The 17,013-nt window shown below is 54.2% G+C and overlaps 1 protein-coding gene and 1 long non-coding RNA gene across 2 annotated transcripts in view; one reads left to right on the top strand and one right to left on the bottom strand.

Moving 5' to 3' along the window:
- Nucleotides 1-3,675: 3,675 nt before the first annotated feature.
- On the bottom strand, nt 3,676-4,844 carry LOC140612555 (uncharacterized). Its single transcript, XR_012013722.1, has 2 exons — nt 4,325-4,844; nt 3,676-3,866 (listed from the first exon to the last, which is right to left on the bottom strand). It is a non-coding gene; the product is annotated as an uncharacterized lncRNA (long non-coding RNA).
- Nucleotides 4,845-4,990: 146 nt separating this feature from the next.
- LOC140612560 (large ribosomal subunit protein bL21m-like) overlaps nt 4,991-17,013 on the top strand; it is a 74,901-nt gene continuing 62,878 nt past the window's right edge. The window contains exons 1-2 of the mRNA XM_072790233.1: nt 4,991-5,093; nt 16,743-16,896. Coding sequence (XP_072646334.1) covers nt 16,829-16,896 — 68 coding nt within the window. The 5' untranslated portion in view covers nt 4,991-5,093; nt 16,743-16,828. The remainder of the gene's footprint in view (nt 5,094-16,742; nt 16,897-17,013) is intronic.

Raw genomic sequence — 17,013 nt, 5'->3', positions numbered from 1 at the left:
TCCTAGTAGGAGGAGGGAGGCTGATGAGGGGCTTGATCCCAGGACCCCGGAGATCATGACCTGAGCCCAAGGCAGACGCTTCACTGACAGAGCCACCCTGGTGCCCCTTAATTTTTAATTTTTGAAATTGAGGCCTACCATGCAGGTAGCAAGAACAGTAAATGCATAATCTGAGGGATATAGAGCCCTGCATTTTCATATTACTCCACTGAGCCCGCCCGTGGCCTCCTTACTCTGTTTCTCAGTCACCCATCACTGCAATTATTATGCACATTTGTTATAGAAATCATACAGCAAGGGCAGCTGGGTGGCTCAGTCAGTTGGGTGTCTGCCTTCAGCTCAGGTAATGATCTCAGGGTCCTGGGATTGAGTCCCATGCCGGACTCCCTGCTTAGTGGAGCCTGCTTCTCCCTCCACCGTCCCCATACTTGTGTTCTCTCTTTCTACCAAATAAATAAATTAAACAAGTAAATCATATAACATATAAATATTTTGTGTGTTTGTTTGGTTTTCTTTTATATGATATAAGATCTGTAGGATCCATCCACTTGTGTGTTAGCACTCTATTCTTTTTTTTTTTTTTAAGATTTTATTTATTTATGAGAGACACAGAGAGAGGCAGAGACACAGGCAGAGGGAGAAGCAGGTTCCCTGTAGGGAGCCCAATGTGGGATTTGATCCCGGATCCCAGATGCCCTGAGCTGAAGGCAGATGCTCAGCCACTGAACCATTCAGGTGTCCCTTTATTCTTTTTTTGTTGCTCCTTATTGCTCTACTATATGGAGAAATCACAATATATTTATCCATTCTATGTTGATGGCCCCATGGGTTGTTTCTGGATTTTTGTCCATTTGAGTGAAACTTCTTTTTTTTTTTTTTAAGATTTATTTATTTACTTGAGAGAGAGAGAGAGAGAGAACGAGCACAGAGGGAGAGGGAGAAGCTGACGCCCCACTGAGCAGAGAGTCACCAAGTCCCAAGGGTGGGACTTGATCCCAGGGCCCCGAGATCATGACCTGAGCTGAAGACAGATGCCCAACCGCTTGAGCCATCCAGGCACCCCTTGAGTGAAACTTCTGCAAACATTCTTGTACCAGACGTCTTTGAGCAGACATGTGCTCTTATTTCTCTTCAGTGATACTCAGGAGCAGGATTACTGACTGGGTCATAGGGCAAGCCTATTCAAATAAGAATACCCTTTGGTTGTTACTAGGAGTTCCTGTCACTAGCACATGGTCGAGCTGTGTCTGAAACAGTTTGCTTGCACCTGCATGCTTTACCTCATTTTGTCCTTACCAAACTCCAGCGATGCTGGCTGAGCAAATATTATTGCCACCTGACGTGGGACTGCTGTTATTTGCCCACTACTGACAGCAGCTCAAGGTTCAAGTTCAGAGGGTTTCAAAGCACTGGAGAGGAGAGAGAAGCACAGAACTCCGGGATTACAAAATTGTTTCCTATGGGAAGTGAGAGCTAAATTCTAGAAAATCCCACATGTTTTGGGATCAGAACCTGCTGGGAGCTGCCAGCAATGAATAAGGCTGGCAGGAGAGTGGGACTCAGCAATGCTCTTGGCAGCCCAAGAGGGCCTACAAGCTTTTTTTTTTTTTAAGATTTTATTTATTTATTCATGAGAGACACACAGAGAGAGGCAGAGACACAGGCAGAGGGAGAAGCAGGCTCCATGCAGGGAGCCTGACATGGGACTTGATCCCAGGTCTCCAGGATCAGGCCCTGGGCTGAAGGCGGCGCTAAACCGCTGAGCCACCCAGGCTGCTCCAGGCCTTACAAGTTTTGTATTACAATTGTTGTGCTATTTTAGGTTGGCCAATGGTATTCTTGGTATGTTTTCTGTGTGTGTGTGTGTGTGTGTGTGTGTGTTAGGGGGATGTGTTTTTATTTATTATTATTATTTTTTTTAATTTATTTATTTATTCATGAGAGACATAGAGGCAGAGACACAGGCAGAGGGAGAAGCAGGCTCCCTGCAGGGAGCCCGATGTGGGACTGGATTCTGGATCCTGGGATCACGACCTGAACCGAAGGGTGGCGCCCAACCACTGAGCCATCCAGGTGTCCCACAGGGGAATATGTTTTTAAAAAAGAACTTTTGTCTTTTAGAAATCTGTACTCAAGAACAGGTAGACAGAACAGTAGGATTTCTGGATTTGCTTTAAAGAAATCCAGAGGCAGTGGCAGGGGTAGACAAAAACAAGCTTGGCCCTCACTTGATAATTGTTGAAACTGTTTTGCTTGGTTATCCAGGAGTTTATTGATTTCATTAACTTTTATATGCTTGAATTTTTTCATAAAAAGATATTTTTCGGGCAGCCCGGGGGGCTTAGCTGTTTAGTGCCGCCTTCAGTCCAGGGTGTGATCCTGGAGACCCGGGATCGAGTCCCACGTCGGGCTCCCTGCATGGAGCCTGCTTCTCCCTCTGCCTGTGTTTCTGTCTCTCTCTCTCTCTCTGTGTCTCTCATGAATAAATAAAGAAAACCTGAAAAAAAAAAAAAAAGATATTTTCAGAGTAAAAAAAGGGGGGGTTTCTTAGTGATAATAAAGACAGTACATGCATTTTTTTAAAAAAAGGTTTCTGTATAGCCACAATAGGCAGCTGCTATAGTATGTTCCTTTCAAACTGGGGAAGAATTGAAAAAAGAACAAAAACAGAAACGGACCTTGAGAAAGATTACTCTAGTTTCTGAGGCCGACTCTGGGATATTTTTGGCCCAAAGAGAACACAGGATTCGACAGGCCCGGAGCTCCCCAGAGGCCTAGTTCCTGGGCTTTTTATTAATAGTGGCTGCTAAGCGGCCCTGGGGAGCTGCAGTCTCGGGGAGCAGAGCACAGGAGGAGAATGAGGCCTCTACGCTCTGGCTGGAACTGCTGGCGGGCGTGGGCTTCCTTACCGTGGCCCAAGAGCCCAGTCACTGGGGCACAGGTGACTGTAGCGACCTGGTGGCCCCATGGACAGCAGTCCTGCCTTTGCCCCTGCCTCACCCGGCCTGCAAGGTGACACGGGGACGTGCGCAGGGAGGTGTGTAAGGTCAAGGCCACAGAGCCCTGGGAACATACACAGCGCAGGGCTGATCCCAGAGGGGAGCACCATGGGACTTAAGTGAGGAAGAAAGTGACCTTGGGCTGGGACCTGCAGACCGCCAGCTGTTGTGTTCCAGGGAAAGGAGAGGGAAGAGCATTTGAGACAAGCCTAGAAAGCCTACTTGCCATGATTGTGGAGTAGAGGATGCAGGTCTCTGCAGGTGTGCCCTGGCCCAGCCCACCTGCTTTGGCAGGCTGTGAAATCTGGAGGGGAGGGGTGGGGGGTGTCGCAGCCTGGGATCCCTGGTGGGCAAGATGGGAGCCAGCAGTGGCGGGAAATCTCTAACTTCTAACTTCAGAGAAACGCAAATTAAAATAAATAGCATTATCTACACGCTCTCCTTTAGGACTGAGAAACATGAAGAGAGCGGATAGAGACAGACAGCACTGATGGTCCCTAGAGACAGGACTCCACTCCCATGCCTGGGTAGGAATAGATAGATGCCAGTAAGCTTTTTTGGGGCGGCTCTGCAAGTGACACCAATGTCACCAAAATGTCACAGGTGCCTGCCCTTTGACTCAGTTGCTTCTCTACTAGGGATCTACAGAGAGAAATCAGAGCTCAGAGAGGCCCACTCACAGCCAGTGCAGCTTTATTTATACCCGCAATGGTGAAAAGGGGCTCTAAGGGCCGTGGGGCGCGTTCATCACCGAGACAGAGGAGGTCATCTCTGTATCTCCACAGGGAACCGTCGTCCAAGGGGGGAGCCAAGTGAAAACAAGAGTGTCACAAACAGCACAGATCCTGTGACTTCACTTCAAACAGCCTGGAGAGCGCACACCAACAGTTAACTGTAGTAGCAGCAGTGACGGGGGCGGGAACAAGAGAGAACTTTCATTTTCTCTTCTAAACCTTCCAGTGGTAACCACCAAAGGATACAGGCAGAAAGATGGAGGCAAGCATGGCCTTTTCATTGCCCAAAGAAGTCACTGAGCTCTAGGAGAGCCGGGTCTCTGTTCATAAACCTGGGGCCTTTACGGAGCACCTGTTACCTGCAGGGCCACCAGCTAGAGGGAAGGGAAGGCGCGGGGCGGGGCGGGGCGGGGCGGGGCGGGGGGAACCGCTGCGCCCCTGACCTGAGCGCCCTGCGGCAGCTGCCGGCCCAGGCCCCGGGGGTCCGCCCACGCAAGGGTCTCTGGGTCACTCTGTCCCCACTACCAGCCAGGTCTTTCCTGGCACCTACACTGCTTTAGGCGCCTGAATGATTAATTTGCCAAATCTTACCAAAGCCCCCGAGGGAGGTGTTTTTCTCCCGGTTAGATGAGGAGGAAGAGGCCTTCTCAGAAGGGTCGCGGGAACTCGCAGCAGCGGGTTGGCTCCGCGAGCCACGCGGCCTCCGGCTCGCCTGAGCTGTCACTCCGGGGACAATGTCCGATTTGGGGATTTGGGGCGACGGCTCTGGAGTTAGACTTGGCTCCAGCGTCGGGTCCATTTTCTCAGCCATATGGTCATGCGCGAGTTAGTGATCCTTTCTGCAGCCCCGGCCGGGGTCGGCTATTTATGGGGGCGCTTTGCGGATTAGAGGCGGCAATGGCTGTGGAGGGCTCGCGTGAACCCCGCACCCTGCTAAGCACTTTTACGGGCTTGGCCCACGGGAGTTGGCCCATTTTTCAGATGAGAAAACCGAGTCTCCGGGCTGAGGAATCTCGCCCCGGGCCCCAGGCTGGCAGAGGCGTTGGCCGCGTGCCCCCAGCAGCCTCAGTTTCCTCACCCGACTCGCTCCCCGGGGAGCCGCGGAGGCCCCGCCCCCCCCGCGGCCCCCCCCCCTCCGCCCGCCCCGCGCGGGGAGTCTCAGCCCCGCCCGCACCGCAGCCCCGCACGCTCCAGCCAATCGGCGGCGGCGGCGTCGGGTGCACTCGGCCTCGCCCGCGGCCCTCCAGCCCCCGGCTCTCGCTCGCTGAGCGCTCAGTGCGCCGCCGCCTCCGCCGCCTCCGCCTCCGCCTCCGCCGCCTCCGCCTCCGCCGCCGCCGCCGCGCCTCCGTTCGCTGACTCGGTAAGGCTGGGCCGAGGCTGCGCCCGCGGACGGCGCGCGGGCCTGCGGGCTGCGGCGGGCTCGGGGGGGGCGCGCGGGGACTGCCCGGGTCCCGACCCAGGCGGGGGCGGGGGGCCCCCGCGGCGCGGAGGGGAACCCCCAGCATCCCTCCACCCGGACGGCGGGTTTCGCCCGGAGCCCGAAACGCGAGCGCGGCAGGGACTCCTCACCTCCCGCCCCGGATCGGATCGCGGGGGGCGGGGGGCGTCCGCCGGGGGCCGGTGTGCGCGCGAGTCCCCGGTGCGGGTCCGGTGCGGCCGCGAGAGGGATGCTCAGCCCCCGGACTTGGCAGGATGCGCCAAGCCCGGGACTAGCAGGGCCACTGGCTTCTTTGCTCGCTCCTGTCCCCCTCCTCTCCCGGGAGTGGATTGGGTGTGAGGGTACGCCCGAGGGTCGGCCCGCCGGCGGGTGCGGTGCCGGAGCTGGAGGGATGCGCGGGTCTCCGGATTTGGCTGGATGCCCCCGGCCCGGGGCCACGAGGGGCGCCGGCTCCCACATCCGCTCATCCCACCCTTCTCTTAGGAATGGTTTGGGCGTGGGGGTCCGTCCGAGGGGCGGCGAGGCTGCAGGACGGATGCTCGGCCTTCTGGACTTGGCTGGGCGCCGTCCACCCGCTCTCGATCCCGCCGCATCCCTCCCCCCATCGGGGTAGACTGGGTCTGGGGGGCCGTCCTGGGGTTCCAGGCGGGAGCTAGAGGGACGCTGGGGCCTCAGGACTCCCCGGCGCGCCGTCCGCCCCCCTCCCCGGCTGCCCCCGCATTGCAGCCGTCGGGACACGCCCTTGACGCGGGGCTCCAGGCGCGGCCCCGAGCGTCCGCCGGGGACCACAGGGGCGCCCGGCCGGGGTCTCCGCTGGCGGACGCCCCCCACCCCCCGGTGAGGCCCTGGGTGCGGGGCAGGTGGGCGCCGAGCGTCCGCCCAAGGTCGCGCCCCCCGCCGCGCGGGGGTGGGGGAGGGGCGTCACGTGACCGGGTCCGGGCTCCCTGGGCCCGCAAGCCCCGGCAGGCGCCGTCCGGAGCCCCGACGGGTGCAGCCCTGACCTCCGCTCCCTCAGCGAGGCCACGACCATTTCCTTTCCTTTCGTTTTGCTCGGAAAGGCCGTGGGTCAGCGTGTTTGTTGGCTTTCGTGAAAGCTGGAGGGAACCAAGGTGAGGGCCGACTTGAACACCGAGAGTTAACCATCCCGTATAATTAACCAGGTTCGGTGCAGAACACGCTTAAGCAGTCCCCGCTCAGGACAAGGCCTTCGGTTCCTCGGTGCTCCCTGGGTTGAATTATTTAAAGGGAGATTGTTGTGGGGGAACTGGTAACTTTGTAAGTTGCCGAATAAAATAGAAATCCGTTTAACCTTTTGAAACGTGTATTTTGTTACACCATCCTCTTGCACCGGCGTCGGGTTTCTGGCCATTCCAGATATTCAGGCGTGTTGATTTCCTCCCGAACCTCAAACTAAGGGATTAGAACGTGGCTGGACTCCCTGTTTTTTTTTTTTTTTTATTTTGTGCCAGCGAACAGCACCCCTCCCAGCCCCCTTTCTCCGAAGTATTTAAGGTGACTCGCGGTGAGTGTGCACGGAGGACGACCTTAATGCAGATAGATGAGCTGGTCTTTGAGGGGAAGCAGGGTCTGGTGGGAAGGCCTATGGGGCCATCGCGTCCCTCGGAACTGAATGCAGCCTCAGACCGAGGGGTCTGGTGGTTGAGCCTCTGTGAGCCTGGGGGCTCCTCTTCGCCTCGAAACGACCCGTTTCCTTCCTGTGAAGCATTGCTAGACCCGGCCTCGCACCCTGAACTCCCATCTGTTGGAGTCCAACAGAAAAGGGCCACCTTTGGGGGCGCACATACTTTGTGTCAGGGTGGCAGAAACTGGCTTCCTGCGCAGGCCAAAATAAGCTTTCGAGTTGGTCCCGAAAACAAGTGGCCTAACCCGGAGGCCCAGGGAGTAAACCTGGCGTCCCCGCTGCTGCCGCCCTTGGCCCGACCCTGGACGCGCGGTAACCCAGCGGTCAAGCCTGGGCCTCCGGGGAGTCCTGGGGCCAGGGCCGCGCTGATGCAACCCGGCCCTTCGCGCCCATTCATAGAAACACTTCATTTTTCCTGGGGCGGGAGTCCCTTCCGGGCGCGCTTTGGGCGCCTGGGGCGCGGGGCTGCGGGCCGGCCGTGGGGCGGCAGCCGGCGCCCGCAGCCCTTCGGTGCCCTCGGGGTTGGCCACGCGGGGCCGGGCCTTCCCACGGACAGGCGCTGCGTGTCGCCGGGGGAGGAGGACGGGCTGCGCCGGCGATGCGCGCCAGCTCGCTCCGGAAGGTCTCTCGGAGCCGGGCGGGTGGAACAGGATCTGAGCGCCGGGGACGCGCCGGGCCGGGGGCGGGGCTCGGGTTAACCTTTCCCCTACTTTTCGCAGCCGTCACGTGACGCCCGCGGGGGGGGCGGGGGGGCGGGGCGGGGCGCGGCGGCCGCAGCTGCCCGCGGCGCCCTCGAGGACGCGTTCCAGGCGAGCAATTAAAGACGCAGGCGGAGCTCGGAGGGCGGTGGGGAGGTGGGAGGCGGAAAGCGCGCCCGCTGCGGCCCGGGGCTGCTGCTGCACTTTGATCCGGTGCAGTTTTTCCTTTGTTGGAGAAAAGGTTTAGTCATTCTGCGTGGTTCTTACCGGCAGGCCAGAGTGCTGCTGCCGCTGCCGCCGCTGCTGCTGCTGCTGGTGCTCCTGGAAGCCTCAACTTCGCTTCCGGAAGAATTGGTGCTGTTAAGGCTAAAATAAAATTGGCATGTTCAGAGTGCGTGTCACAGATTCTCTGCTGGCTTTGATGGGGCCTCTTCTCTTTCTCCCCAAATGCTTGAGCCACTCCTGAGCAGCTCTTGCCAGCACTGTTCTGTTTGACAGATAAGTAAGGACAAGCACAGGGTCCAACATGAAGGTGGTGCTTAGGGGACCCAAGGATGCGCAGAGTTGGCCTCCCCTCCGCGCCCAGGTCCCCGCTCCGGGGACCACCCTCTCACAGTGCCTTGGGTGCCTGTAGAAAGAGTCTAGGCTGCACAGGGCGTGCTTTAAAAAAAAAAAAAAAAGGAAGAAAGGAAAAAAGATCTGGTAATTAACACAAGTAAAGAATATGTTCTTTTTGTTGATTTCTGACGTTTATGCCGCTTTTTGTGAACTTCACCTTTTACCCAGCGCAAATATGGGTGGACCTTGGGTTCCCAGCAGGCCCTGGGTGGAAGCCAACTGACCTTTTTGGGGTAAGGTGATCCTGAGCCTCAGTTCTCTGGAATGTCCACCTTTACTTTCCTGTAATGTGGGTTGTTTTTCTGCCTGTTTTTGGAAGTCAACAATTGAAATTTTGCTGCTGCCTTAGGCTTGCCTCTCTCAGTGTACAGTATATTTGCCACCGTGGAAGGCTGCGAGATTGCACAAGATTATCAACTAGTTGTTGGACACCAGGTAATTCAGGTAAAAAAAGAAAGGACTCCATACCACCAATGCTGTGGGTTCACCACCCACCTGTCCCCGCGGAACCTGAGTGTTCTAGATTCTTTCTGACCGTCCCTGAGTGCCACCTGCTACCTTTGCTTCCCACGGGACTCTTAAACTTGCCTTCCTGCTGATTCCTGTGAGCCAAAGTGGCCTTTCAGATATTAATCCAGTGAAGAACATTTGGGATCCGTTCTCCCCTGGATTGCTGCACTTTTCTGATGCGGTGGGGTCCTTAGGGGCTGTGAAAGTCTGTGCCAGGGAAGCAAGCAGCAGACAGAGGAAGCTGTTATGTTCTTCCACCTGCCCGGTGCCCTTGTTTTGCCTTGTGACTGTGCTCAGGGATGTCTGGATGGGAGACCTGCAAGCTCCATACTTCCCACATCAAGGGAGGGACCAGTGACCTCCTCTTCCTACCAGTCTACTGGCTTCCTCCTGAGTCCCGAGGAGGCTGTTGATCCCCAGCGCACCCCTGTCTGGTCACCTCTTTGTTTCCGTGCCCTGGTGAGAAATACGGCTCCATGCAGATGGGACTCGTCCAGTTTCTGAGGAGTCAAGTTCTGAGGGTTAATTCCTTCTCTTTAGAAGCCCTGGCACCTCCTCCCACTGCCCCAGTAAAAGGTAATACGTGTTTAGGTTAAAAGCAAACACAAAATAACCTTGCCTTTAAGAAGTTTTCTTAGGCTGTAACTCTGACTTTACATTTTATGAAAGTCTTCCTCATTTATGAGATAACGCATCTGTCACTAATTTTCCTAAATGTCAACTCCTCTACTGCCCTTAAAAAGATTTAACGTGAAGAGTTTTGGTTTCTTTCTATTTTTTCAAAAACACTCTGTTGTACAATGGGGGGTTAAGGTTAGGGTACGATAAGGTGTACTAGAAATGGATCAGCAGCGCTCCTGCAAGCTGAATACCAGAGTGAGGAGGTCGGTCTGGGAGGTATCTGATGCTGGCAGGGCGTGCAGGGAACGGGGAGAGGGGGGAGAGGGGTCTAGGAAAGAAGTAGAGGGCAGATACACGTGGAAACCCACGTTCCTGGAGCATGGGACCATAGTTCGGAAGGTACAGTGTGTTCCTACATACTGTGGTGTCAGGCCTATTACTTGATGTGAGGGGGGCATATTCTGCATACTTGATGTGCCAGGAAACGATGTTAGGATAAGGCAGTGACATTTGTTCAAGGCCTCCCTCTCTGTCTCCTTGTCTCCCTGTCTCCTACACGCACGCGCGCGTGCACACACACACACACACACACACACACGGCTAAGTGGCAGAGCTGGAGTTCGAATCCAGATCTGTGTTCTCCAAACCTTGTGCCCCGTCTGTCTCCCTGTCCCAGGCTGCTTCCCAGACCCCTGTGCAGGCAGTGTTGGGTGTTAGCATTGCCCCCACCCCACCCCCCTGGATATGACACTGAATCAGCCTTATATGTGTTTCTGGATTTCCAGTTCCTCATCTGTAAAATGGTGCCTCTGACACCTGTTGATTTGTCTCATGAGTGGGGAGGATCCAGTAAGAGGCCAGATGTGAAAATAGTTTCAAGGGTATGAAGTAGGCATGAGTTTTAGCAAATAATACCATAGCCTCAGGCATGTTTTATGGATAGGACCATCCTCTCCAGGCCCTGAGCTGGAACTGGGGCTTGGCAAGGTCAGCGGCATCTCTGGGTGCAAGAGTGAGGAGCGTGCGAGGGAAAGCCACCTTGCCCTTGGTGTCAGGAACATTTGTGGGAACGATATCTTGCTCTGAGCAGAGGTTCAGGGATCTCTTTTGGGTGGAGGCATGCTTCTTCCAGCAGAGGGGCCGCCATCGGCATGGCTGGTGACACAGGTGCTTATAGATCTGCATCTGGAGAAAAATATTTGAGCGGAGCACAGAAGATTGGGGCCTGGTGAGGCATTTTGTATTTTCTTCATAAAAACATGACTCTCGGTGACCTTTCCCGAATTCTTTTCTCTTGCGTGGATCATATTTCTTTGTATTTTTCTGATTGGCCATTATTTACTAGAGTGGGCACGATAGCAGGTGTACATTTGAATTTGCTTTATTTTTATGCTAGCTCCGTGGGCAGAAGTTGGGTTTTTCCGGAGCCATAAAACAAACTATAATGATTGAGAATTCCCTCTATAATCTGCCTTGACTCAGCATCCTTACCCCATAAACGTGAATGGTGCCCCGTGAAAGACCGTGCTGCAGGCTCTGCCCACAGTGTCTCCTCTGGAGAGTTTTTCCAGGGTTGGAGGCCCGAGCATCCTCCCTGGTGAGGAGTACGGCCTGTGCTGTTGGAGACCCTGCCTGGTGTTCCACGTGGCTGCTAAGCCATTGCTTCCTGTGGGTAACCTTTCCTCAAAGGATTCCCAACACAGCTGTTGACCCGCTAGATGAGATGGCCCTGAGATGGGCCGCCCTTTGCCGGATTTTAATAGCAGGCTGAGCCCACTCCTGTGCGCGCGTGAATTGTGCAATTCAGTGGAGAGGCTGGTGCCTGTGAATAATTTTAGCGTTGGCACCAATCGTGTTTGTAGTTACTGTAGTTTTATTGCTGACTGCAATCACATCGTTTCGGTTACAACAGGATGACCTAATTTTATATTTGTGTAGCTTTAGGAATCTTACGTGGAACTTTTAATGGAGTACCTACCACTTAACTTGGGAGGTAGGCACGTGGTGTTTGGAGTTGGACGTGGGTCTGCTGGCTGTGACCTTGGGCAGGTGTCTTGGCACCTGCACGTTGATCTGCCCCTTGGTAAATTCTGTGCCCCTTCCCTGGGTTCTCCTGGGAATCAGATGGGTAACGCGGGTGAGACGCGGGTCATGTTGTCCAGTAGCCACAGTTTGGTAGAAGGAATATTTTTGTGTCTTCATTGTTAAAAGCACAGGAAAGAATCTGCTGCATTTGTCTGTCTGCCTACCTACCTTTCTCTCTCCTTATCTGTTGTTTTTAAGGTTAGGTTGAAAGACCTCTGACAGCAACTAATTACATATTTTGGATATCACAGGGCAGGTTTTACTGTTTGTTTATTACGGAGGTGATTTCCATATCTGAATTCCCCCCCCCCCCCTCCCCCCCCGGGCTGTTTTGGAAGCCGGCTAAGCACTTTGCATTGTGCTGACCTTTTACCTCCTTTCCTTAGCCAGCTGCCTGCCCCAGAATCCTGGAGGATGGGGGTGGCACTGGGCCAGTTCCTCCTGAAGGGTAAGGGGACTAGCTTAGGGATGGCTGATGTTATGATGCTGGCCGCTGACCTTGTGTGAACAAATTATGGTGAGGAAGAGTTGATGGAGGAGGAGGACAAAGCAGGCACATATGAAAAATGAACTACAGAACAATTTTTTTGTCCAAAGATGTGGTGAGTGGCATTGGGCAGTTATCAAAATTAAAGTAGTCTTACTGAAACTAAAGTATGTGTTACGTCAGCCCCCACCCCCCGCCCCCAGCATTCACTTGGCATTAAGTGTTAGAGAGCTGTCTGTCTGTCGTCCTCAATGGATTCAGAGTAGAACAAGGATTTGTGTCCTGGAGACACTCCTCACTTCCGTTGGGAGATTAAATGAAAGATTTTTTTTAAGTTTTTAAAAAGGTTTTTATTTATCAGAGAGAGAGGGAGGGAGCGTGCACATGTGAGATGGAGAGGCTGACTCCCCGCTGAGCATAGCCTGACTCAGGGATTCGATCCCAGGACCCTGATATCGTGACCTGAGCGGAAGGCAGATGCTTAACCAACTGAGTCACCCAGACGCCACCTAAATGAAAGATTTACAAATGAAAGTCACCTTCCAGCCTGTGTGGGGAGAATCACCAGCTGAAACCTGGTGGAACTCGGTTCTCTGGGAATGTGGGGTCAAAGGCAGCCTGCAGAAGGGGAGTTTGAAGCTAAGTGTGAACCCAGAAGATGGGAATGGAGAGAGAGCAAAGGCATCCCAGCTGTGAGTTGGAGTTAGCAGGCTCTCCCGGCCAAGGCCCAAGTGGGGGTCTGGCTTGGGAAGCTGTAGGAACAGCCGCATAATAGACCAGTGATGTGAATTTATAAAAATTGCCATAAATAGGTCGTTGCTCTCAACTCGGATCTTGGTGTCTTTCCGAGAGCAGATTAACATAAGATGCTTAAGTTCTCTGGTGCAGACCTTGTAGACTCTCTCTCCAGTAGTGGGCTTCATGATTTTTAAAGTAGCACGTCACATGGTTCCCATGCTCAGCCTGGGGGTGCAGCGCCCAGGTGTGTTCCAGGCCGGGAGGTTCATGCAAGCTCACGTCAGCTGGGGCTGCCAGGTGGGCACTCTCCACCAGAGGCGGCCAGAGGTGGTTTCTGCAGTGCCAGGAAAAATAAGCAGGTCCACAGCCCCACAGCATGCCAAGCCACATAGACCCAGGGGGCTTTCTTTCTATCTTCAGCACTTTGGGTAAATTTCTTCACGTCTCAAGTGCCTCTCAAGTGGCCACTTCCTGGTTTACCCCTAAACTGGTCTGGCAGGTGCACAGCAAAAGGTGGCCTCTTGTACAGGATGTTGGGTGGACACGTGTTTGGTTCTCTAGCATGGACACCGGGGCGTGGAAGTGCGGGGCTGTGTACTAACACCATGTTTTGAGAAACCACCAGACTGGTGTCCATAGCAGCTGCACTGTTGTGCATCCCCAGCGGCAGCACATGGGGGTTCTGGATTCTCCACCGCCTTGCCAGCACTTGTTACCCTCCATCCTTTGGATTCTAGCCATCCTGGTGGGTGTACAGTGGCATTTGGCCTCAGTGTTGATTGGCATTTCCCCGACAGTGATAGGAGGTAGCATTGAAAGCATATATTGTTTTTCTTTTTCTTTTTTTAAAAATATTTTATTTATTTATTTATGAGAGACACAGAGAGAGGCAGAGACACAGGCAGAGGCAGAAGCAGGCTCCATGCAGAGAGCCCAACGTGGGACTTGATCCCGGGTCTCCAGGATCATGCCCTGGGCTGAAGATGGCGCTAAACCACTGAGCCACCTGGGCTGCCCCTTCTTCTTCTTCCTTCTTCCTTCTTCCTTCTTCCTTCTTCCTTCTTCCTTCTTCCTTCTTCCTTCTTCCTTTTCTTCTTCCTTCTTTCTTCTTCTTCTTTTTTTTAAACGCAGGCTCCATGCCCAGCATGGAGCTTGCACTCAGGACCCTGAGATCAAGACCTGAGCTGAGAGCGAGGCGGACGCCTAACCGTTGACGGAGCCACCCAGGCGCCCCTGTGATTGTAAATGTTTTTAAACACGAGTCTGTGGATGCCAGGACAGAGGGTGGGATTTTCACTTACTAGATTTGCACAGGGAGTTCTTCAAACCTTTGTCTGCAGATACTGCAAACCTGGTTCTGCAGATACTGTCTCGCCTGCCTCCCTGACAGAGGTCAGACCCCTGAGCAAACACTGGACCCACACCTTCAGATAGAATTGACTGCAGACGCTATGTTTAGGTTCCATCTCCTGCCATTAATAATCCCTCACATCTGTATAAAGCCCTGGAAAGAGCTTATAAATCATCCCGAGGGTGGCCAGTCCGTAAGTTTGTTTGCCATGCTTCACTCTCTGCAGAGTGATCTCTGTGACACCTGCCTCCTGCCACATGTGTAGCCTGCAGTCTTTGTGGGGAGGGGTTAAGAGGTGGCCTTGAGGCGCTAGCAGAATCCTTGAGCCACCTGGATAGCTTTTTTTTTTTTTTTTTTTTTTTTTTATTTTTTTTTTTAAATGTTTTATTTACTTATTAATGAGAGACACAGAGAGAGTGGGGGCCGGGGGGGGGGGGCAGAAACACAGGCAGAGGGAGAAGCAGGCTCCATGCAGGGAGCCTGACGTGGGACTCGATCCTGGATCTCCAGGATCAGGCCCTGGGCTGAAGGCAGCGCTAAACCACTGAGCCACCCGGGCTGCCCCCTGGATAGCTTTTTGAGAACAGGATTCAGAGCTGTTGAGGTGCCCTCTTCAACATCCTGCATTATCTGCAGGAGCCCTTTGCTTGGAGATCTTGCTGCTTTCAGACATGGGATCTGTTTCTTCAGAATCGGCCAGGCTAGGGAGCTTGGCTCCATGCCTGCTGAATAACACGTAGATAACCATGAACACTTTGCAGGTTGCGTTAAGCTAAGGTGATTCCCAGTGGATTGAGTTTTGCCGACTTGCTCTTTGCCTCCATGATCATGAAAGCAGGTTGTGTGCTGACTCTTCCCAGGTGTGCCCAGGTGTGCCTGTCCCAGCCTCTCCCTTTGCCCCTAGCCACGTCACATGTGGTTAAGTCCACACACCACTCCTCTGCTCCCACCCCCGACTTGTCGTCCCCAGGCAGAGACTCTCCTGTGTCAGGCAGTGGCTCTTCTGAGCCAGTGATCAAGCCTGAAGCCCCAGGGTGCCTCTGAAGCCTGTCTGGCTGGAGCGGGTTGTCCTCCTCACCCCCACTCATGCCACTTTGGGCCACTGTCTCCTGGAAGACTGACTGCCCTTACTTCTTACTGGTCTCACGCCCTGCCCTGCCCACCATCCATACTGCAGCCAGAGTGGTCTTCTGTCTGTTAAAGACTTACTCATTTGAGAGAGCATGTGAGAGAGCATGAACGGGAGATGCAGAGGGAGAGGGAGAGGGAGAGGGAGAGAGAGAATCTCAAGCACACTCCCCACTGAGTGCAGAGCCATACATAGAGCCTCATCTTGCCACCCTGATACCATAACCTGAGCCAAAACCAAGAGTTGGATGCTTCCTCAACTGAGCCACCCAGGCGCCCCCAGAGGGGTCTTCTTGAGACAGAAACAGTAACTTAAAGCCCCTGGATGCTCTTCCTTCACCCTTAGCATAAAACCCAGCTGCCTCCCCTGGCTGCCTGTGGGTCATCCTCTCTGACCATAGCTGCCTGCTCTTGACACCAGCCACCCTGTCCTTGACCTGCCCTTGACCTCTGCCCAGAGTCCTGTTTTACCTTTGGGCCTGAAAGGCTTGCCCTCCAGCTGATCCTTCTGGGCTTCCATGTCATCTAGGAGGTCCCCTCTTGGACCCTCTCTACTTTTTGGCCTCCCTATGTGAGCTCTAGAGGGGCAGGAGGAGGACTTTACTGCCAATGTCTGCATCCTCCCCGTGGCTGGCATGTGGGAGGCAGTCAACAAACGCTTGCCGAAGGAGCAAATAAATGCAGGCCGCATGCCTCTCTGGGCCTGTAATGGAACCATTTGTTCCAATTAGCCGAAGACTAATAAGCTAGTTTGGCTTTTGTAAGTGGGCATCTTTGAAAGCATGACACCTGTTTATATTGGTAGGTCCTCCTCCCACTCAGTAGGCTTCAGAAGGTAAAAACAGGAGAAATTGTGATAAGAAAACATACAATTTTGGGTTTTCATTATAGTTCTTGGTAGCTTTTCCCCCTTCTGTTAGCTTCCTTTTTATTGTGGGGCATCCGGTATAGAGCTTAGGAAGAAGGAGCATGGTCCCGGGGCTCCAGGAGGTAGCAGAGGGGCTGGCTGTGCCGGAGGGAGCCGTGAGGTGCATCCTGAGTCCCCAAGGAAGAAGACAGGAACCATGAGGAAGGGAGCCGGAATAGACCTGGCTCTGAAGCCGTTGAAAGGAAACACACTTTTATTGGTTGAGGCAGGGCAGCTAGCCTGAGCAGAGACACCCATAGACACCCACTCCGGAGGATTCTCTGTGTCTCCTTTTCATGGAGTCTTCAGTGGCGCCTGAGCCGGTCTCTCAAGACAGCAGCCACATGCATCCCCCAGAGTCCAGTGCTCCTGCCTGGACACAAGGGGTTCAGGGCCATCAGGGACTCATCTGTGGACTCTCTGGGTTTCTTCTGTGCCAGACTCCAGGAGGTTGGTGGGTGGCAGTGAGATTGGCAGGTGGCTAAACGGCTGCCAACTTCCTGGGTCAGCTGGGTGTGGCCTGGAGGCCTGATGGTAGGGGTGGGGGTGAGGTTCCACTCCTGGACTCCACCGGCCACCCCGGGCCTCTGAGCAGAGGGGACAGTGGGCTGGGTAGTGCTGGACAGGTCGGGGAGGGGCCAGTGGCCCCTGGAATTGGGTCTATTAATGGAATATGAAGTTTGTTAGATGGCTGGGAAAGACTAAATTCAGAACACATCCCAGGTCCAGGTAAGGGGCTAATACCTGGTAAAATGCTGGTTGTGTCACACTGTCCCCTTCTCCTAGGAGATTGCCGAAGATGGCGGAAGCTCACCAAGCCGTGGCCTTCCAGTTCACTGTCACCCCAGACGGTATCGACCTGCGGCTGAGCCATGAAGCTCTTAAGCAAATCTATCTGTCTGGACTACATTCCTGGAAGAAGAAGTTCATCAGATTCAAGGTTTGTGGATCCTTGTTTAAATCTATGTGGTGCTCACGCTAGCACCTGAGAATGCGTCTGGGTGCTGGTGCAGGATGGGTGTGTCAGTGCTGACGGGCACGGGGTTGGTACTTCATC

Source organism: Canis lupus, chromosome 21 (genome assembly GCF_048164855.1).
Source record: "Canis lupus baileyi chromosome 21, mCanLup2.hap1, whole genome shotgun sequence".
In the NCBI taxonomy this organism is placed as follows: domain Eukaryota; kingdom Metazoa; phylum Chordata; class Mammalia; order Carnivora; family Canidae; genus Canis; species Canis lupus.
The sequence above is the reverse complement of the archived record's forward strand: the minus strand, read 5'-3'. Positions and strand labels throughout refer to the sequence as shown.